We start from the raw sequence: 23,717 nt of genomic DNA on the forward strand, positions 1-23,717 counted from the left end.
ATGAAAAACATGTCATTTTATACATGAATAAGTCTCATGATGCCCCCACCCCACTCCGCATAGTCTGGATAAGTCTGAGGTAAACCTAAACTATCCGTCTCTTTTAAAACGCCCTCCACACCTCCTCCTGTCTCTGGCCCTCAGGGAAGTATGTCTGCTCTGTGTCGAGTAATGCTCCCTAATGAACACAATGATGGGGGAGTTGTTTGTACATTGAGTTAATAAAACACTTCACGCCTTCTCACGACACCTCAGGGCCCTGGAGTCCTAATGACAAAGCACGCATACCATCCTATAACTCCTATACAATAATGAAACACAAGTTTCACCCTTTCTAAGTAGAGCACGTGTTGGAATGCAATAAAACAGAACTCTGTTACCTAGGCGACAGGTTATCATTCTTCATGATGTTGAGGTGGAAGAGCGAAGGAGCGAGGCACACTGCCAGGTTCATGGGGGTCATCTGGTTCTCCTCAACAGAGGAAGTGACATCATTTAGGAAGCACAACAGCGTCTGCAAGACCTCACGGTTTTCATCGGCCATCAGCATGATAGCTGCCTGCACAGCCTGTAAGCGTTGTTCTTTGGGGACATCTGGGTAGAAAAAAAGTACAATAAAGAGTGTTCGGGATTTGAAAGTACTGCATGTAGTATTGAGCTCATAACAGACAGGAAATGCTCTTACACTGGTATATGTGGAGGAAGGTCTCGCCCATTTTGCTTGTGAGGAGAGGCTCAGGCAGGTCTCTGAAGAACTGTTTGACCATGTCCGCCACGTCATACGCGGACTGATCCTCGTAGTTCACATTTTCTGGGGAGGTTTCACACATTTGCCTGAGAGCCTGAATACGAGACTTCACTCCAGATTTACGGAAAAGTCCCACCTGAAGCACAATGAGAAAAGCAAATAAGATTTTTACTTTTTATAAAGAAAACGTGAGGGGTGTTTGCGATGCTAGGGTGTTGTGGGTGGTCGCCTGGTTGCCGCTAAGTGGTTGCTCTGCTGTTCTTACTTAGAATTTTGGTCTTGTTTCCATTCCAAATATCAAAAAATTCTTAGATCAAGAAGCATTTTCTTGACAAGTAAAAATTATTTTCTTGTTTTTAGGAAAAATAAGTCAAAATTAAGTGAGTTTTTCCTTAAAACAAGCAAAATAATCTGCCAATGGGGTAAGCAAAATAATCTTAATTCAAACTGAAATCAAGATTATATAGCTTGTTTTTGGTTTGGAATAAAATTATTTTGCTTACCCCATTGGCAGAATATTTTGCTTGTTTTAAGGAAAAACTCACTTAAAGGTGATAGAGAGGATCTTTTCGTCGACTGAGAATCCAAAGACTGTTAGTGAGTTTTTGAAATGAGCGCATGCAGAAGAACAGCCCCCCTCCTTCACAGCTCATTTCAAAGGAACGCCTCCCAAAAATCGTGCACGAGTATTGGAACACGAGTGTTTACCACCGGAATTCACTGTGTCGCGTTTTTTGGATTCATTATGTCGGACTCACGGCAGGTAACTCATAATCTGCAGTTGTTACTCCTGTCTCCTGACAAAAACATTGCATGCGGCGTCTGTGGAGTGTGGAAAGTTACTGGAACACGCAGCCGTGCTCGTCTCTCACAAGGAACGTCACAGCAGTGATTGACAAGCCAGAGGGCCAATCGTTTACGCGATCGATTGGCTGATGTATTTAAGGTCCTACCTCGTGCACAGAAGATGTATATTAATATTATTCCTTTCAGTGCACCTAATAAATAGTCTTTTATCAGTTAGTAAAGACAGTTTCAAGTAATATTGCAAAAATGTATAAAACAAAACATCCTCTTTAGCACCTTTAATTTTGACTTATTTTTCTGAAAACAAGAAAATAATTTTTACTTGTCAAGAAAATGCTTCTTGATTTAAGAACTTTAAGATATTTTGACTAGAAACAAGACAAAAACTCTATTTTTTGCAGCGCGTGGCATTTCCATTGCTTGGTGAAATTTTGCTGGTGAAATCCACTCATTTCAGTAGGAATCCAAGCAATTGGGGGTTTTACAAGGGCACAGATCTTGCTCATTTTCATGTTGGTCACGCATGTACACCAACACAAATCTGTTTGGTTTGAAAGTGGCCTCTGTGTGAGTGGTGTTTCATGCATCGCTAAACTATCAACAATGAACAATAGACCTTTATTTGGCTATGAAATTTTGCTAATGTAGCGACACCTTTTCTGAAAGTCTATGTAAGTGTATTGACTTTTTCAGTCATTTGTTTTGTCCATCAGATGAAAATCATACATCTGATCACTTGGAAAAAAATAAGTAATCTACTCAACAAACCACACAATTTGAGGTATCATTCATGATTGTTGCATAAAAGTTTGTTCAATCCTAATCCAACATATGAGCAATAGTAATAATGATTCAAGCACCATTAACAACAAAGTGAAGCGAATATATCTATTTTGATCTTTGATCTAAGACATTAGCATACAGGGAAGAAAATCAAAAGACTATTAGGGATTGTAAACTTTGGCTTTTCTATTTTTAGAAATGAGGCAGTGACTGGACTAGACCATCAATATATTTCTGACTGACTCTGCAATAACTTAAGACTGTTACCTAACTTTATAATCAATCTTACAAATGTGAATGAAACTGTGTACCTGGTCCAAACACTGGCTCCTTAAAAAGCGCAGGGCAAGCTGCAAGCTTAAGGGCAGAGGGTATCCATACCGCTGGACATGGACAATCAGAGGAACGCCGAAAACCACCTTATCCTTGTAGTCTGGTCCCTTCATTCTCTTCATAAATTTTGGCACTGACCTAAGAAGATATACACACACAGTATTGAGATCAGTCTTGAATGTGTATAATGCAGGAAGGAGTACGACTGGAAGAGTGCAGAGTTGAAGGGCAGAACTGTGATTTACTGTAGATGGCGGGATGAGATTGTTCCACAAGCTCTGGAGGTTTAACACAAGACTCGCTTGACTGAGACACTTTGATCGGTGTGTCATTCAATAAGAGCTAATAACTGATGAGAAAACCCCCAATGACACTCCACAGGGACTTTCCAAAACTGATTCGATTTGATGCTTCAAAAGAGACCCTTGACTTACATATGTACACTACCATTCAAAAGTTCAGGGGCAGTACATTTTTTGAAAGAACTTAATACATCTATTCAGCAAGGATGCAAAAGTGACAGTATAGACATGCAAGTAATTAAAATATGATTTCTATTTCAAAAAATGCTATTCTTTTGAAGTGTGCATTAAAAAATCCTGAAAAAATGCATTACAGTTTCCAAAAAAATATTAAGCAGAACGATTGTTTTCAAAATTGATAATACTAAGAAATAGTATTGATCACCACATTAGAATGATTTATGAAGGATCATGTGACACTGAAAACTGGATTAACGACTGCTGAAAAGTCAACTTTGCATCACAGGAATAAATTACATTTTAAAATATATTACAATAGAAAACAGTTATTTTAATTTAAATTATATTTCACAATATTACTGTTTTTACTTTATTTCTGATCAAATAAATGCAGCCTTGGTAAGCATAAGAGACTTCTTTCAAAAAAAATCTCACCATCTCCAAACGTTTAAATGGTAGTGTACGCTATATGCTGAATACTTGATGTCACATTCTTTCTCATTGTACTGTATAAAGATTTATATTTTCCTAATGCTCAGTCCCAAACTTGTTTGTAGGCAACTCACCAAGTCCAACCATGCTTGTTGGACATAGAGTATTTTTCCATGACTGCAGTGAGACGCAATAAAGAGAATTTCTGCAGCAAGCTAAGCTGGCCCACTGATTGGCTAGATATCTGTAGCGAGATTCCTGATTGGCTGAGGAGGTTTGACATCCTGAAGCTCGGCCATCTAAGGCTAGAAATACAAAAAAACAAAAATATTCATGAAAATCAGATTATGGACAGATCATTTTATGCTGCTCTTTAAAGTATAAATAAAAAAAACTACTGCAATATGATAAAAAAAATGTTTTGTGTTCTTATATTTGAATGAGCGCCTCTCAGTATATCCCCCCTGAAGTCTTACTGTGGTCGTGTGAGAGAAGCTCCCACCCCCGAGTCCCTCCTCTCTCTGGTGCTGGAGGTGTCCGTGTCATTTAACGAAACCCCGTCCTTGTTGCCGTCGCTTGGAGTGGTCAGGCCTTCTACAGAGGTCCCCTCAAAGTCCAGCGTGATCTGACTGGAAGATTGGCCATCAATAATCCTCTGGTCCCGCCCCCTGATGCCCTCCCCCTCCCCTTCACTCTCCGGCAAGACGTTTTTGGACCAATGGTCCACGATCTGCTGCAAGCCATTCACATGCTGCAATATGTCATCTAAATGCGGGAAAATATCCTCCTTCTCAAGGTCTAACAAGTCCCCTGTGCTCGCATACAGGTGTGAGCCCGGTACGTTATCGTACACGCTGATCCTGCTTCCCCGCGGGCAGCAGCGCGTCACGGGCCGGAGTTCCCTTCCGCCAACTTTCCTGCATTTATATGGCTGTGGCTCTGAATCCAGAACCTTCCAGTTTCTTTGTTCCTTACTGGCTGGTGTCAGACTCTCGATTGACAGTGCTTTAGGGAAGGTACCAGGTTTGTGATCTTTTGGGATATGCACCAACAGCTCGTCATAGGAGCGGAAATCATTTTTTCGGCTCTGTTCAACCGGTCTCCTCCTCTGGGGTGCACCGGCGAGAACATCAATGTCCTCCAGGTAGATCCCTGCACGTTTACCAGGAGGATACAACTTTGAGACACGTCCCTTCGTGTTCGGCGTACTTCCAGCACTACCACTGGTCTCCGATTGGCTGCTGGCCTCACTGCTGGCCAACGAATTTGGGCAGTTGTTGGCAGGTGGCATGTTTTCAGAGTTTAGAGGCCCGTCGCTAAAAATCTGAACACATCTTAGAGTCTTTAGCGCCTCTGGCTCGCTTTGCAGAACTGGGCCGCTAATAACCAAAGAGCGTCGCTCTGAACGACCCATTGATGGCCCCCACGTCCGACCCAGCGTCTCCATCCTCCTCAAGAAGTCTTTGGCGCGTGTGCGTCCACGTCGCCTGCTCTTGGCAGGGAGTGAACCGTAATGAGGCAGCTCTCTGGGTAAGTGCAGTGGGGTGAGCGAGGCGGAGTCAGGCATGACAGCCAAGGAGTCTTCACTGTGGAGGGAGCAGATCTCCGGCTCACTGATGTCCGTCAGAATGCTCTCGCTGCTCACGGTGGTCCGCAGATGCTCACCCACCTCTGAGGGGCTCCGCTCCTCCGCTCTACCCAAGAGGTAGTCGATGTCTTGCAGACGTGACCAGCGCCGGCTGTTCCACTCAAATGTCCATCTATTGCTGATGGCCAGCAGGTCCTCCTCATCAGAGTCCTCACTCTGCGGGCACAAGAAAGCACAGGAATAGACTTTGTTGGACATATTTTAGAGTTTTAGCTCCTAAACTACAGTCATAAAGATAGGGGTGTGACGAGGTCTCGTGCCATGAGATCTAATGAGACTAAAACATGATGAGGTTTCTCGTTGAGGTGAAAAGCGATATAATATGCCCCCACTACATTTACATTACGCCTCCACTGTCGTTTTGCTTTTTAGAGAAATAAAAACCATTTAATTCGGTTGGATAATGGTCGCTTCAATTCCATCCAACACGAGATGAAGAGTCATACATAGTGCAGCAGGAATGATCTGATCACGTGACTAGAGTAAATGATGAGGTGACTGACAAGACCATGGCGGAGGATTTGTTGCACAACAAAGTCTGATACAGGTCTGACAAATGTTTGATCTTGTAGAATGTGTGCTGAGCACCGCTGCTCCCTATTCACAGAGTACACGCGATCACGAAATCGAGAGTAAAACGCAAGCGCGTATGCAAATATCTCCCAAGATGAAAGCTAACTTAGGCCGGGCCATGTCATTTAAGATTTTTTATTTTTATTTTTTGCTGTCCACAGCTATTTTCTTTCCTTCTAAAATAGAAAAAAATATTTTTATTGCAGTCAAATGACATTCATTTATTCATAGTTTATTTACAGTTATAAAAAACTTAAATTGTCATGAAAGTTATATTAAGGTTTCATTGTACAGATGTTACCAGTAAGTTTTATAGATAGTAAAGTCCAGACACGTGAGCTCACAGTACAGGAAAGAGCTGTGAAGGGCTCTGACACCCTCTCAGCATTGTATATACTTTCACAACCCATTTCCTATTTAAAATATCACAGACCTCATACATTTCAATTGAATAATAGAGGGTCATGGTATTTGAAAAATGTCAGGAGACTATTTCAAAAACATCCCCTAAGTCATTCTAGCTGGTTTGGGGAATTCTCAAATATCATCCAAACAAGAGGACATGAACATAACAGGTATCAAATCACCGTCTGGTTGTGTTAACACCCAAAGACCCCTTTCACATGCCTGAGACGTCAGTAGAAGCAGAAGCGTCAGAAATGACCTACTGAATGAGATCCACAGGTTACAATCATAATTAGAATGAAATACAACTCCTGAGTAAACAGTCAAAGAGTCTCGACTGAAGATTAAACTGACATTTCTGTGCTTAAAACCAGCATCAATTCTATTGACTGTGCACGACTGCTCTTTTTATATAATCTTCTTTATTATAAGCAGCCCGTAGGCCACATAATCCATTTTCAAAACCCAGACAGACAGATTTACTCTTAATTCACAGACATACCTGCACCATAAAACAAAGCCATTACAGTAATAGTAAAAACATATAGATTATTTATAGAACAGATATTTAATATCCATTTGTCTATAAAATAAATGGGTGAATCTTATTAAGAAATGTTTTTTCATTGATTAAAAATTTATTTTGCATAGACACTATTAAGATTATTGCATTGTGAAATTATTTTCATGACAACGAAGGACATTCTCTCCAAAGTTCTCATTACTATAATGCACAAAAAATGTAATGTAATCAATATAATGTAATATAACATTATATAATGTTATACAGTAATGATTAAAATCTTCATAACTTAAATTTGTGATATATACACTATATCATTCAAAAGTTTGGGGTACGTTTTTTAAACATTACTAGTATTATTCAGCAAGGACGCATTAAATTGATCAAGTGATCAGTAAAGATATTTATAATGTTTCAAAAGATTTCTAGCTTAAATAAATGCTGTTCTTTTTAACTTTGTCAAGAATGTACCACAGTGTCCACAAAAATATTAAGCAGCACAACTGTTTTCAACATTGATAATAATAAGAAATGTTTCTTGAGCATAAAATCAGCATATTAGAATGATTTCTGAAGGATCATGTGACACTGAAGACTGGAGTAATGAAATGAAAACCTGAGTTTTCTGAAAATTCTACTTTTTTTTTTTTTTTTAGAATAAATTACATTTTAAAACACATTAAAACAGTTATTTTAAATTGTAATCATTTTTCACAATATTGCTATTTTTATTGTATTTTTGATCACATAAATGCAGCCTTGGTGAGCGCAAGATATACAGTATACACACACACACACACACACACACATCTCTTTGTTTGCAAAAATGTCTTCATTGTTTGTAAATATGACAGATATTTCTTGACAAATTTACCCAAAACCCATTTAAGACAGCATTTTTCGATTAAATAGAAAACTTACTTTCTTCTTGGGGAGGCTCACGTCCAGTTTCATGGAGGCACACTTGTTCAGAGTGTTGAGTCGACTGGAAGAGAGGAGACACAGTCACTGGTGCATCCGTCACTCTCATCTCCACCACAAAGAAACCATACAGCCACAGAGAGAGAGAGAGACAATCCACTGTAGATCCTACACTCGTCTAACCTCTGTTTGCCTCTCTACGTGCAGGTATAGATTTCAAGAAACTCTTACTATCTCTGTCCTGATTGGCTGACGGAAAGAGTGACGGGACTGCTTGGCAGCCGTAGGTTCTAATCTCTTTCAAGACATGGCCATGAATGAATGAGACTCTGATGGGACTGCAGAAGGAAAAACAGAAGGATAAAGAGCGAGAGAGTGGGCAATCCACCTTCTCGTCCACCTCCCCTTTGATCTAACCCTAAAGCGCCCTTTAACGTTCTCATCTGACTGATCTTCACCCCTGAAGAGGTTTTCTCCACCCCTTTTTACACACACAGAGACACAATCTTCTTTACTCTACAAGAGACTGCAGACCCATCACTTTATATCCATTCCAGACACAAACAAGCTATTATTTTACCTATAAAACCAGACTTGTTGTTTTTGACACGCTAAAATGTTCCATCGTGACATCAGCTCCGTTAATCAGCTTTCTGCCGACACAATCTGCCCCACTTTTCAATCAAAATTCCCTAATTAAACATCCAGGCCCAGATGGCCACATAAATATGCGTAAATATCGTGTCTGTGGCGTGATAATGAAACGCCATTTCATGCCAGCAGACACCGTCCTAAAGAGCAGCGTGTGTATTCTCTGACAGTAAAGCTGTCAGATCTCACTAACGCTGTCATTAGTGGCATTAGACAGGGAGACAACCTGCTAGAAGCCCTCAACGACTCAAACCCCAGGCCTTGTTTCACACAAACACACACAACCATCTGTTAGTAGCCTATACCGCTAAACCCAACACCCCCCCCACATGCTCCCTCAGGCCTTTGAGAGGGACATCAGAGCGGACTCCATGGGGGCTGCATTAGGGATCAAAGCGTCAGGGAAGGGGACAGACTTTATGGAGGACATGGGTCAGACAGCTACAGAGGTGGGGTCGCCACTGGGCCAGCACCACCGAGCTTTCTCGTACTTGTACATGCAGGATTGGGGGGCAACAATAGTCTTTCGTCTGGTTGGGTACTGGTCTTAAAAATAAAAACAGCTGAAGTTTCTTCAAACACATTTGCTCATAAAAAGGACTTTTGGGGAAAAGGTGTTGTGCATTTTTAAAGACTTTATTAATAAAAAACAAAAAATAAAATAAAATAAAATAAAAAAGTAAAAACACATTTGCTCATAAAAAGGACTTTTGGGGAAAAGATGTAGTGCGTTTTTAAAGACTTTATGAAAAAAAAAATTGTAATAAAACGACTTGGGGAAAAGGTGTAGACAGTTTTTTTTTTTTTTTTTTTTTTTACAGATTTTATGAATATAGATGAACATACATTCACTTATACTACCCAACAAATGATAGGGACCCACTTTATATTAAGTGGCCTTAACAACTATGTACTTATATTTAAATTAATAATTTGATACAATGCACTTATTGTGTACATACATACATGTTTTTACATTGTACTTATATTTTAAAACACCTACATGTAATTACATCTATAATTAATTTCGGTAATTACATTTATAATTACACTGTTGACCCATCCCTTAACCCTTACCCCTACCCTTAAACCTACCCAATGTACCCATACCACCAAACCTGTCCCTAACCTTACCCGAATCCACCTAACCTTACAACCAATCCATAGCAGCAAAAGTGTTTCGCAATTCAATATGAACCCAATAAGTACATTGTACTTATTTTTTTTATTTAAGTACATAGTAGTTAAGGCCACTTAAGAGCTGTTTCAGTGGCAGTGAAAGCTAATAATAATAATAATAATAATAATGATAATAACTTTATTTTGTATAGCGCTTTTAAAAGTATTTCCTCAAAGCACTTTACATAAGTAAAATTAAGATACATAAAATAGGCATAATAAAAACACGTTCCAAAAGGTATTTATAAACAAAAATAAAAATTAGAAAAAAAATACATCAAAAACATCACATGACAACCACAAGAATCAATTTTTCACCCAAATGCTTCCCTAAAATGATAAGTTTTAAGGGATGATTTGAACATTTTTAGGGATGCTGCATTTCTAATCTCAGAAGGCAGAGAATTCCATAACTTTGGGGCAATTGAAGAGAAAGCCCAATCACCCATGTGTTACCGGAACAACTAAAAGACCAGCATCAGCCGAACGAAGATCACATGTCGGAATGTAGGGTATTATCACAACATTAAATAAGAAAGTAAATGGTAACAATTTTGATGTCATGATGTCCTTAAAGCTGTCATATTGTTCAACACTGAGCAATATAAATGGACAGAACAACACAGCCATCAGAGCACTTGATTGACAGTAAGGCCTTTGATTTTACAGCTGTCATTTTAAGTGAAGACGGTGTATCAGGTTCCATCCTGTAGACTGCAAGACTCTCAGTCTCAACAATCTCAAGATATTGAGATAATCTTGACATTTAGAAACTTACCGGCAAAGAGGCTCCACAAGGTCTTTGTCGAGAAAGTCATGGTCCCTCTTGACTGCGGATATTTCAATGGGAAACTGGGAATCTGTAGGCAGAGACAGGAAGAAGATCATTTTCTGTCCTGGTTAAGAGGTTTAATGTAAGCAACCAACATCTTCAAAATAAGTGACCACAGAAGTTCACATAAGGATCATGTGCGTGTTATTTAAAGGATTAGTTCACTTTCAAATGAAAATTAGCCCAAGCTTTACTCACCCTCAAGCCATCCTAGGTGTATATGGCTTTCTTCTTTCTGATGAACATCCACATCCATCCATCACCTGTACTTCACACGGCTCCCTAGGGTTAATAAAGGCCTTTTGAAGGGAAGCGATGTGTTTGTGTAAAACATATCCTTATTTAACAAGTTATGAAGTAAAATATCTAGCATCCACCAAAGCGCTTTCCGTGTTCAAGTTACAAAGAAAGTGTAAACTGGAGTCGTGTCAGTTACACTTTTTCCGTAAGCTGAATAGGGAAGGCGTAGGATGTAGCGTAAGCTATGTGAACTGCGACAGTTTTACACTTTCTTTCGGAAGGTGGTCTGGCGGAAGCTAGATATTTTACTTCTTAACTTGTTAAATATGGATTTTTTTTTAACACAAACGCAGCGCTTTGCTTCAGAAGGCCTTTATTAATCCCTCGGAGCCGTGTGGAGTACGTTTTTGATGGATGGATGTGGATGGAAGCACTTTCTTCAGCTCATACTCATGGGTCCCGTTCACTGCCATTATAAAGCTTGGATGCGTCAGGATATTTATTAAAATATCTCCGATTGTGTTCATCAGAAAGAAGAAAGTCATATACACCTAGGATGGCTTGAGGGTGAGTAAAGCTTGGGCTAATTTTCATGTGAAAGCAGTGTTAATTTCGTCAACGACATTTTTTCACGGACGAAAACGAGACGATGACTAAATAAAATGCGTTTTGAATGACTAAAACTATGACTAAAATCTACTCTAATTTTCGTCAACGAATAAAAATGAGACGAAAATGAAAGAGAGGGACAATTTGGGAAGATATCCAGTCAGAACTGCGGTCCTGTGTGGAAGATGCGCACATTTGAATTGTAATGTGCTGATCTAACCGCGAGAAACGCGGCGCTGTTGTGCGCTCTACAGGCTCACGCAGCAGCACATCTGACTGCTGCGCAATTAATGAATAGCGCATATTTATGCCATCCGATTGCTTATAAGCTAATGTTGATGAATTATGACAATGTTTACTACACAATGTTTAGCATGTTTTAGACGGTTGTAAGAATGCATATTTATCTCCCTCATGAGCAGCCTGCTACAGTGCAGACTGCAGACATTTCAGAATAAGAGTCTATTTCGGGATTGTTTATAATTATTATTTTTTTCCTGGTCATTATTGTTATTTTGTTTAAACAATAAACTGTATTTAATTTAATTTCTGTTTAATTCATAGTAAACTACTGTATCTTCTGTCACAGGAAGGAAATGTCACGATCATTACTGGGAGTGCCCTTGTCTGCCACCAGAGGGTACTCCAACCCTGACTGTTTACATCCTGGACTTTGGTTTTCACCCCACGAACTACATTACCCATAACTCACCTCCTGGTACTCATTATCCTTGTTTCATGGCACCCAGCTGTTTTGTGTTTGTTCAATTAGTGTCTGTCTATTTATACCTGGTTTGTCTCTGCTTTTGTCATGGTGTCTTCATTCATGTTGCCTGAGTCCCTGTTTTGGTTTGCTTTTTGTTTTGTTCCTGTTATTATTTTGTTTGGACTGTCTACCTGGATGTTTTGACTATTGACTGGTTTATGGATTACGTTTCTGGATTTCCCCAATAAATACCTGCAATTGGACCTACCCTGTTTGTCTTCGTGTGTGCCGTGACAGAAGACACCATCATTTTAGGATCCAGCAGGATGGGGATTTGGATCACTCCTCCAGCCACGGTGAGGGAGCGGATGGCTCTTGTTCGGGCGGTGCTGGCTCTGCGACAGGAGGGGAGAGAGATAGGGTGTTTTGCCCAGTTTTTCTGGACATTTTCAAGAGGGCTGCGGTATAATGATGAGGCGTTAAAAGGGGTTTTTAATGTATGCCTTGATGACCCTCTGCCCCAGTGTGAGTTGGAGGGGCTCCAGACCCTGGATTTTTGGGGTTTTACCCATTATCTTTCCCGCAGAAACCGTGGGCCAACTCATGCTCAGCCAGAGGCCGCTCTTGCCCGTGAGTCCGCCCCAGAGCCTGCTCTAGCCCGTGAGTTCGCTCCAGAGTCTACAGAGGAGGTGGGCACAGGTTCAGTGCTGCACTCACGTAAGAGGAGGAGGAGGAGGAAGGCTTCCATCATCCCTCAAGGCCTGGAGGCCTTCCCGGAGTCCGCTCCAGCCAGTGAGTCCACTACAGAGCCCGCTCCAGCCAGTGAGCCTGCTCCAGTCAGTGAGTCCACTCCAGAGTCCGTTCCAGTCAGTGAGACCACTCCAGAGCCCGCTCCAGTCAGTGAGTCCACCCCAGAGCCCGCTCCAGTTAGTGAGTCCACTCCAGTCAGTGAGTCCACTCCAGAGCCCGCTCCAGTTAGTGAGTCCATTCCAGTCAGTGAGTCCACTCCAGAATCCATTCCAGTCAGTGAGTCCACCCCAGAGCCCGCTCCAGTCAGTGAGTTCACTCCAGAGCCCGCTCCAGTCAGTGAGTCCACCCCAGAGCCCGCTCCAGTTAGTGAGTCCACTCCAGTCAGTGAGTCCACTCCAGAGTCCGCTCCAGTCAGTGAGTCCACTCCAGAGCCCGTTCCAGTCAGTGAGCCCACTCCAGAGCCCGCTCCAGTCAGTGAGTCCACCCCAGAGCCCGCTCCAGTTAGTGAGTCCACTCCAGTTAGTGAGTCCACTCCAGTTAGTGAGTCCACTCCAGTTAGTGAGTCCACTCCAGTTAGTGAGTCCACTCCAGTTAGTGAGTCCACTCCAGTTAGTGAGTCCACTCCAGAGTCCGCTCCAGTCAGTGAGTCCACTCCAGAGCCCGTTCCAGTCAGTGAGTCCACTCCAGAGCCCACTCCAGTCAGTGAGTCCACTCCAGAGTCCACTCCAGTCAGTGAGTCCACTCCAGTCAGTGAGTCCACTCCAGTCAGTGAGTCCACTCCAGTCAGTGAGTCCACTCCAGTCAGTGAGTCCACTCCAGTCAGTGAGTCCACTTCAGTCAGTGAGTCCACTCCAGTCAGTGAGTCCACTCCAGTCAGTGAGTCCACTCCAGTCAGTGAATCCTCTCCAGAGCCCGCTCCAGTCAGTGAGTCCACCCCAGAGCCCGCTCCAGTTAGTGAGTCCACTCCAGTCAGTGAGTCCACTCCAGAGTCCGCTCCAGTCAGTGAGTCCACTCCAGAGCCCGTTCCAGTCAGTGAGCCCACTCCAGAGCCCGCTCCAGTCAGTGAGTCCACCCCAGAGCCCGCTCCAGTTAGTGAGTCCACTCCAGTTAGTGAGTCCACTCCAGTTAGTGAGTCCACTCCAGTTAGTGAGTCCACTCCAGAGTCCGCTCCAGTCAGTGAGTCCACTCCAGAGCCCGTTCCAGTCAGTGAGTCCACTCCAGAGCCCGTTCCAGTCAGTGAGTCCACTCCAGAGCCCGTTCCAGTCAGTGAGTCCACTCCAGAGCCCACTCCAGTCAGTGAGTCCACTCCAGAGTCCACTCCAGTCAGTGAGTCCACTCCAGTCAGTGAGTCCACTCCAGTCAGTGAGTCCACTCCAGTCAGTGAGTCCACTCCAGTCAGTGAGTCCACTCCAGTCAGTGAGTCCACTCCAGAGCCCGCTCCAGTCAGTGAGTCCACTCCAGAGCCCGCTCCAGTCAGTGAGTCCACTCCAGAGCCCGCTCCAGTCAGTGAGTCCACTCCAGAGCCCGCTCCAGTCAGTGAGTCCACTCCAGAGCCCGCTCCAGTCAGTGAGTCCACTCCAGAGCCCGCTCCAGTCAGTGAGTCCACTCCAGAGCCCGCTCCAGTCAGTGAGTCCACTCCAGAGCCCGCTCCAGTCAGTGAGTCCACTCCAGAGCCCGCTCCAGTCAGTGAGTCCACTTCAGAGCCCGCTCCAGTCAGTGAGTCCGCTCCAGTCAGTGAGTCCGCTCCAGTCAGTGAGTCCGCTCCAGCCAGTGGGTCTGCTCCATCCAGTGAGTCTACTACAGAGTCCGCTCCAGCCAGTGAGTCCGCTCCAGTACGGCATGCTCTCCCTATCAGTCCGGTGATGGCCAAGAGGGCTGTCCTCACGTTCTATGTTTTGGCGGTCTTGCGTGCCTGGAGGATGCTCTCAGAGCAGCCCCAGCCTGAGCACGCTGCCGTCCCAGAGCAGCCCCAGCCTGAGCACGCTGCCGTCCCAGAGCAGCCCCAGCCTGAGCACGCTGCCGTCCCAGAGCAGCCCCAGCCTGAGCACGCTGCCGTCCCAGAGCAGCCCCAGCCTGAGCACGCTGCCGTCCCAGAGCAGCCCCAGCCTGAGCACGCTGCCGTCCCAGAGCAGCCCCAGCCTGAGCACGCTGCCGTCCCAGAGCAGCCCCAGCCTGAGCACGCTGCCGTCCCAGAGCAGCCCCAGCCTGAGCACGCTGCCGTCCCAGAGCAGCCCCAGCCTGAGCACGCTGCCGTCCCAGAGCAGCCCCAGCCTGAGCACGCTGCCGTCCCAGAGCAGCCCCAGCCTGAGCACGCTGCCGTCCCAGAGCAGCCCCAGCCTGAGCACGCTGCCGTCCCAGAGCAGCCCCAGCCTGAGCACGCTGCCGTCCCAGAGCAGCCCCAGCCTGAGCACGCTGCCGTCCCAGAGCAGCCCCAGCCTGAGCACGCTGCCGTCCCAGAGCAGCCCCAGCCTGAGCACGCTGCCGTCCCAGAGCAGCCCCAGCCTGAGCACGCTGCCGTCCCAGAGCAGCCCCAGCCTGAGCACGCTGCCGTCCCAGAGCAGCCCCAGCCTGAGCACGCTGCCGTCCCAGAGCAGCCCCAGCCTGAGCACGCTGCCGTCCCAGAGCAGCCCCAGCCTGAGCACGCTGCCGTCCCAGAGCAGCCCCAGCCTGAGCACGCTGCCGTCCCAGAGCAGCCCCAGCCTGAGCACGCTGCCGTCCCAGAGCAGCCCCAGCCTGAGCACGCTGCCGTCCCAGAGCAGCCCCAGCCTGAGCACGCTGCCGTCCCAGAGCAGCCCCAGCCTGAGCACGCTGCCGTCCCAGAGCAGCCCCAGCCTGAGCACGCTGCCGTCCCAGAGCAGCCCCAGCCTGAGCACGCTGCCGTCCCAGAGCAGCCCCAGCCTGAGCACGCTGCCGTCCCAGAGCAGCCCCAGCCTGAGCACGCTGCCGTCCCAGAGCAGCCCCAGCCTGAGCACGCTGCCGTCCCAGAGCAGCCCCAGCCTGAGCACGCTGCCGTCCCAGAGCAGCCCCAGCCTGAGCACGCTGCCGTCCCAGAGCAGCCCCAGCCTGAGCACGCTGCCGTCCCAGAGCAGCCCCAGCCTGAGCACGCTGCCGTCCCAGAGCAGCCCCAGCCTGAGCACGCTGCCGTCCCAGAGCAGCCCCAGCCTGAGCACGCTGCCGTCCCAGAGCAGCCCCAGCCTGAGCACGCTGCCGTCCCAGAGCAGCCCCAGCCTGAGCACGCTGCCGTCCCAGAGCAGCCCCAGCCTGAGCACGCTGCCGTCCCAGAGCAGCCCCAGCCTGAGCACGCTGCCGTCCCAGAGCAGCCCCAGCCTGAGCACGCTGCCGTCCCAGAGCAGCCCCAGCCTGAGCACGCTGCCGTCCCAGAGCAGCCCCAGCCTGAGCACGCTGCCGTCCCAGAGCAGCCCCAGCCTGAGCACGCTGCCGTCCCAGAGCAGCCCCAGCCTGAGCACGCTGCCGTCCCAGAGCAGCCCCAGCCTGAGCACGCTGCCGTCCCAGAGCAGCCCCAGCCTGAGCACGCTGCCGTCCCAGAGCAGCCCCAGCCTGAGCACGCTGCCGTCCCAGAGCAGCCCCAGCCTGAGCACGCTGCCGTCCCAGAGCAGCCCCAGCCTGAGCACGCTGCCGTCCCAGAGCAGCCCCAGCCTGAGCACGCTGCCGTCCCAGAGCAGCCCCAGCCTGAGCACGCTGCCGTCCCAGAGCAGCCCCAGCCTGAGCACGCTGCCGTCCCAGAGCAGCCCCAGCCTGAGCACGCTGCCGTCCCAGAGCAGCCCCAGCCTGAGCACGCTGCCGTCCCAGAGCAGCCCCAGCCTGAGCACGCTGCCGTCCCAGAGCAGCCCCAGCCTGAGCACGCTGCCGTCCCAGAGCAGCCCCAGCCTGAACACGTTGCCGTCCCTGAGCAGCCCCAGTTCGAACACGTTGCCGTCTCAGAGCAGTTCCAGTCTGAGCCCGCTGCCGTCCCTGAGTCCTTCGCTCTCCCTGATACGGCCACGGAGACCGTTACCGAGCTGTCCGCTCTCCCTGATACGGCCACGGACGCCGTCACCGAGCTGGCCGCTCTCCCTGATACGGTCACGGAGACCGTCACCGAGCTGTCCGCTCTCCCTGATACGGCCACGGAGGTCGTCACCGAGAGGCCCGCTCTCCCTGATACGGCCACGGAGGTCGTCACCGAGCGGCCCGCTCTCCCTGATACGGCCACGGAGGTCGTCACCGAGCTGCCCGCTCTCCCTGATACGGCCACGGAGGTCGTCACCGAGCGGCCCGCTCTCCCTGATACGGCCACGGAGGTCGTCACCGAGCGGCCCGCTCTCCCTGATACGGCCACGGAGGTCGTCACCGAGCTGCCCGCTCTCCCTGATACGGCCACGGAGGTCGTCACCGAGCGGCCCGCTCTCCCTAATATGGCCACGGAGCACCCTTGGTCTGTCCTGCCGCAACCGCCCAGATCTTCTGTCCTGCCGCCGTCATCCAAGCCTTCTGCCCTGCCGCCGCCGCCCAGGCTTTCTGCCCTGCCGCCACTGCCCAGGCCGTCTGAACCGCTGGAATCTGCCTGGTCAGTTCCTCCAGCGCCACCCTGGCAATCAGCCAGGATTCCAGACCCACTGGGACCAGCCTGGTCAGTTCCTCCAGCACCACCCTGGCACTCAGCCAGGATTCCAGACCCACTGGAACCAGCCTGGTCAGTTCCTCCAGTACCACCCTGGCTTTCAGTGGGGCGCCCTGGATCTGGCCCGCCATCCCTCCCCCTGATCCTCCTCCGGTCCACCTCCCTCCTGAGTGTTTGTGTTTTTGTTTTTATGTGTCTGGTGGAGCGTCTGGTAGCCGCTCCTTTGAGGGGAGGTAATGTCACGATCATTACTGGGAGTGCCCTTGTCTGCCACCAGAGGGTACTCCAACCCTGACTGTTTACATCCTGGACTTTGGTTTTCACCCCACGAACTACATTACCCATAACTCACCTCCTGGTACTCATTATCCTTGTTTCATGGCACCCAGCTGTTTTGTGTTTGTTCAATTAGTGTCTGTCTATTTATACCTGGTTTGTCTCTGCTTTTGTCATGGTGTCTTCATTCATGTTGCCTGAGTCCCTGTTTTGGTTTGCTTTTTGTTTTGTTCCTGTTATTATTTTGTTTGGACTGTCTACCTGGATGTTTTGACTATTGACTGGTTTATGGATTACGTTTCTGGATTTCCCCAATAAATACCTGCAATTGGACCTACCCTGTTTGTCTTCGTGTGTGCCGTGACAGGAAAGACTAAGAACATTATTTGACACATTATTCAATATATTTTACAAGTATAAGGGTTATTATAGTTCACTAAACCTAAAACCAAAGAAATCTTCATTACTTGAAATAAACATTAACTGAAATAAAAGATAAATATATAAAAATGTAAACTTATTTTATTTAATAGTTTCTAAGCTTTAGCTTAACCTGAGGTATTAAAATAAACAAATAAAAACTAAAAGACAAACACAAAAAATACTTAAACCTTTAACTAAAATTACAATGAAAGCAGGAAAAACTAAAAATCAAATCTAATAAAATTTTTTAAATGAAATCTATAATAGTAGCCTACCTCAAAGATAAGTGTGTCAATCCCTGAAAAGTACTGAATTTGTAGATTTAGTTGACTAAAATCTTATGATATTTAGTCGACTAAAACTAGACTAAAACTAAAACAATTTCCAATGACTAAAATATGACTAAAACTAAATGGCATTTTAGTCAAAAGACTATGACTAAAACTAAATCAAAATTTGCTGTCAAAATTAACACTGTTTGAAAGTGAACTAGTCCTTTAATGTTATTTTCAAGACATAGCAAATCACAGTCATGAATTAAAACAGAAAGGGAGAAATAAACAGATAGAGAGATAACTGGATAAAATGTTTCTAGTTTGTCCAGCCAGACATCTCCGGAGGTTCTGCAGAGGATCACAGACCCATAGCAGCTGTGGTATAATTCTTATAAAGAAAGTGCAATCTCTGGCAGACGCTCTTTCACTGATTACATTACACACAGCAGACAAGCTCTGAAACCGAACCTGGGGTTATCGCATATCTCACTCAGAATGACTCAAACAAATGCGGACAATTAGCAAAAAGGAGGGAAGACAGATCAAGATGAACACTAAGGTATTTTCCCAGTGGAATCTGGGAGTTCATTTATGTCATGATGGCATAATGACCTCACAAGGCCAAAGAGAGCTTCTTCCATTTTCTCATGAGAGCCGAGCTCTGAATTTACACGGCATTAAATATAGAATTGTTGACATTTTATCGCTCATTGACGTAAAGCATCATAAGGAGGAGTCAGGGGAACAGAGAGAGAGAGGCAGAGAGAACAGTATCCTCTCAACCCCTTTGTTGGCCTATGCGGAAGACTGAGGCAAAGGACTGTATTTTCCCGGCAGTGATAATGAAGACTTTTTCCCATGACCTCTTCCTCCCTTTGGATAGAAACTCTAGTCTGCAAATAGCTCGACGTGGCCCTAAAATGACCAGAAAAGATAAAGAGGGAAGAAAAAAAACATGCTGACAAATGGAGCACACAGCTGTATAAATGCTGTTTTTAATTCCATATGTCTGAAGCGGAAAATCAAGAATAATTCAGCCTGTGATCACTGCTTGGCTTTTGTCCGCCCAGCTGAGGTGGGATGGGATAGGTGTGATCTCAAACTCAAAGCAACAGTCATCTCTCTCTCTCTCTCTCTCTCTCTCTCTCACCCTACTGCATTCCTGATTTTTTACCGTCACTTAACTTCACAGCTGCGACCACACTGCAGACGTTTGTTGAAGCCACTGAATCAACGAACAATTCTTTGACATCTGTGTGTATGTTTATAGATATTAATCCCATTTCTTACCCTCATAAAGTTGGGCATACTGTGGGAATCCCGCCGCCCTCAGCCAGTCACATGCTTCCTTTGCCTCGATTTCTGAAAAGAAACAATGATACGATTCTTCAGCAGTTTATCTATTAATCAATTTCAACCTGATCTCACACACATGCTCATGGACACACACACACAGACACATATACATATATATATATATATATATATATATATATATATATATATATATATATATATACACACACAGTACAGTCCAAAAGTTTGGAACCACTAAGATTTTTAATGTTTTTAAAAGAAGTTTCGTCTGCTCACCAAGGCTACATTTATTTAATTCAAAATACAGTAAAAAACAGTAATATTGTGAAATATTATTACAATTTAAAATAACTGTGTACTATTTAAATATATTTGACAAAGTAATTTATTCCTGTGATGCAAAGCTGAATTTTCAGCATCATTACTCCAGTCTTCAGTGTCACATGATCCTTCAGAAATCATTCTAATATGCTGATTTGCTGCTCAAGAAACATTTATGATTATTTTCAATGTTGAAAACAGTTGTGTACTTTTCAGGATTCCTTGATGAATAGAAAGTTCAAAAGAACAGCATTTATCAGAAATACAAAGCTTCTGTAGCATTATACACTGCCGTTCAAAAGTTTGGGGTCAGTAAGAATTTTTATTTTTATTTTTTTTAAAAGAAATTAAAGAAATTAATACTTTTATTCAGCAAGGATGCATTAAATCAATCGAAAGTGGCAGTAAAGACATTTATAATGTTACAAAAGATTAGATTTCAGATAAACACTGTTCTTTTGAACTTTCTATTCATCAAATAATACTGAAAAAAAATATTGTACACAAATATTTTGTACAATTGTACACATTAAATGTTTCTTGAGCAGCAAATCAGCATATTAGAATGATTTCTGAAGGATCATGTGACACTGAAGACTGGAGTAAATTCAGCTTTGCATCACAGGAATAAATTACTTTGTGAAATATATTCAAATAGAAAATAGTTATTTTAAATTGTAATAATATTTCACAATATTACTGTTTTTACTGTATTTTTAATTAAATAAATGTAGCCTTGGTGAGCAGACGAAACTTCTTTTAAATACATTAAAAATCTTAGTGGTTCCAAACTTTTGGACTGTACTGTATATATATATATATATATTTTTTTTTTTTTTTTTTTTTTCCTGAAAAATCATTTTGGCTGTATAGCAGCTCTAAAAGAAAATAGTGTCATTGTTCAGCTGAAGTTCGTTCAGTGTTGATTCAGTTCTGTTGTAAAGATCATCAATTATTAAATCAGTTAATTTAATCTATAAAGCAGTTCTGGAGAAAACAGTGTTGTCATCATCCAGCTCAGTTCAGTTCTCATCCAATAGTGTCAGTGCTGTCAAATCAATGATATTGTTGAATATTCATTCCTGACAATCAAGCTACTCAACCTCGCCATTGTCTTCTGATATTTCCTAATATTTCCTAATTGAATAATATTATTTTTGAAAATAGTAAGCTGTAAACTAGCGAATTTCAGTTGTCTCATTACTCTGTATATTATTTGAGATGCGAACGATACAAAATAATTTGCGATATATGCAAAATTATGTATGGAAACGGCTCAAAGGCAGATTTTTTAAGAAATACAACAAAATGTACAATGCATTTTTTAAAGGATGACATCATTACGCACACCATTTATCGGTAAAAGGACAATTGAATGGAGACAGACAGACTGGAGACAGCAAATTTTACAAACATTTTTCTACACATATTCACTTTTTCAATACAAAACAGCACAAAAAAAAAAAAAAACTGTCCTTTTAGAATGATCCACAAGAGATGAAATAAGAGAGTACAAAAACAAAGAGTCTCTCAAAATAAGCCACCATAAAAGTAGACGGGTCAGGAAATGACCTCACCACAATCTGACAATTATATCCTTTTCTTACAAGATTCTCTGCATACTTGTGCTAAATTACACATTTGCTGAATGGAAACCACTCACAGTCTGAAGAAATCTCCCTCAGAACACAACACTGAACACATAACCCTTGATACACACACAGCGCCTTCCATCCATCTGTAGATAAACTCTAACAGTGGTTCATACACTTACTGGTTGTTCTCATCACTTTATTATGAAGAGAAAACATGTGTGTCCCTCAGATCTGAGCATCCCTTTTCCTCCAAGGTCTCAAAAAGTCCAGTTTTGTCCACAGCTGCCTCAGATAGCTGCCTGCTCCTCTGCCCTGAACTTTTTCTTTTGTCGTCTCTCACTCGCTCTTGAACATCCTCCCTCTGGCTGATGTGCTCATCCTCTCAGTCTTTAGGCCTGCCTTCATTTTCCTCTTCCTCAGCCTTTCTCTTTATACCTTTTGAGGCCTTGCAACCACCCTGAATACTCTAGCAACTGCATAGCACCCAGAACACATTAACAATCATATCACTCTAAAAAATGCTGGGTTAAATATGGACAAAACCAACCCAGGGATTGGGTTGTTTTCACCCTGCCATTTTTTTAAACCAATTTTGGATTATATTTTTTTTAGCCAGCAGTATAGTTTTTGCTCACCCCCAAATAGGGCAAATTTGTGGGGTATTTAAGCCGAAACTTGACCAGACTAGAGACTTACATCTTGTGAAAGAGGGCATAATAGGTGCCCTTTAACCCAATCTGCTGGGTTTGTCCATATTTAACCCAACTTGGGTTGTTTTTAACCCAGTATTTTTTAGAGTGTAGCAACAAACTGGCAACCACCATTCAGCCAACATTCTAGCTTTATGGAGGCAATGAGCCAACACCCCACATGAATACCATAGTAATTTATAGTGTTTTTTTAACCATACTATAGTACTTGAATTAATTTGTCGTGGTAATGTAACAACTCTAGTAAAATAAACAAATGACTTTACCCAATACAAGTTTACTATAGTAAAAACTATAGTATTATTTTTTTTCACATTTTCTTCAAAAAAAACTTTATAGTTATAGTGGAAAAAGACAGGAAATTATTGGAAGAGAGAAGAGGGAATGGGTACAACAACTCAATAAATCTGGAGCACATGGACCAAATGCTGCACCATGGCTCCAACTTCTATGAAATATTTTAAGTAGTCAATAAAGGGCTCTGGAAAGCTATTCATTCTTTCTCTATGTGTTCCTCCATTCACCATGATGTGAAAAAAAAAAAAAAAAAACACCAGGCAGCTGAGATGATAAAAGATGTTCTGTGTGTGTTTTATTGAGTAGAGCCAGCAGATAATGCCAACATTGACTGACAGAAGCTGTTCCGCTAACTAGGATTTCACACATGATTTAGTCAAAAAGAACAAAAACTAGGCACAAAATCTTTTTGTTTTGAAACATGTGGATGTGTCACCAAATTTGTTCAAGAACAATATGTTGATACATAAATCCCCGTCTGGCGTTTTTTATTCTGTATGTTTCTAATCTGACATTGTCATTCCACAGTTCGGCCTGTTCCTGGCAGCAGGACAGGAATTCCTCACACTTTGGTCTACAGCAGAATCCCAGTGATTAGCTCTCCCCTGAGGGGTATGAATTACTGATATACAATAATACCACTGACAAACACAAGTCCAAGTCAGAGAGACACAAATTCCCTTCACAGCACACTCATGTGTCATTTCCTCTGCTCATCTAAAGCATGCAGTAAAGGGACACGTTATGGAATTTTTTTTTGCTCTTTGAACAGATGATACTATATAGTAGGGTGACTATATGTGCCATTTTCCCAGGACGCGTCCTGTCCAGGATGTCCAAGTTGCATAAAATGTAGTTTTGGTTTTGTTTTCATATTTGCAGAAGGTAATGACTACTAAAAAATTATTTTACCAATAGCGTGCATTATACATAATCGACCAATCGTGGCTTGCGAGAAGGCTGGATCTACAGAGAACGGTCAAAGCATTGCAAATACGACAACATTTTAATGCATTGCATGAAGACTGTCAATAAGAACAGTGGCTTGCAGAGAACTCTGTTTAAAAATCGCGTTCCTAAATCATGTTCCGGGGGCACATCAATATGACCACTTTCACGATTAAAGAGGCAAGGGCTCAAGCCATTTTAGGCAATTTAGAAATCCTGGACAGGACGCGTCCTGGGAAAATGGCACATATGGTCACCCTACTATATAGACATTTGCTAACATTTGCAACACAGAGCTCATTCTTAAAACTG

General features: G+C 44.2%; 1 protein-coding gene across 8 annotated transcripts in view; it reads right to left on the reverse strand.

Annotated features, from left to right (window-relative positions):
* stard13a (StAR related lipid transfer domain containing 13a) overlaps positions 1-23,717 on the reverse strand; it is an 80,730-nt gene that overhangs the window by 6,979 nt on the left and 50,034 nt on the right. For 7 of the 8 annotated variants that reach the window (XM_067397740.1, XM_067397738.1, XM_067397737.1 and 4 more), the window contains 8 exons: positions 19,508-19,579; positions 10,264-10,345; positions 7,656-7,719; positions 4,062-5,389; positions 3,720-3,890; positions 2,650-2,809; positions 686-884; positions 381-594 (listed from right to left, as the gene is read on the reverse strand). In XM_067397740.1, coding sequence (XP_067253841.1) covers positions 381-594; positions 686-884; positions 2,650-2,809; positions 3,720-3,890; positions 4,062-5,389; positions 7,656-7,719; positions 10,264-10,345; positions 19,508-19,579 — 2,290 coding nt within the window. Of the gene's footprint in view, positions 1-380; positions 595-685; positions 885-2,649; positions 2,810-3,719; positions 3,891-4,061; positions 5,390-7,655; positions 7,720-10,263; positions 10,346-19,507; positions 19,580-21,629; positions 21,837-23,717 lie in introns of those variants that run through there. The other variant, XM_067397739.1, reaches the window with a different exon arrangement.

Source organism: Chanodichthys erythropterus, chromosome 10 (genome assembly GCF_024489055.1).
Source record: "Chanodichthys erythropterus isolate Z2021 chromosome 10, ASM2448905v1, whole genome shotgun sequence".
Taxonomy (NCBI): Eukaryota; Metazoa; Chordata; class Actinopteri; order Cypriniformes; family Xenocyprididae; genus Chanodichthys; species Chanodichthys erythropterus.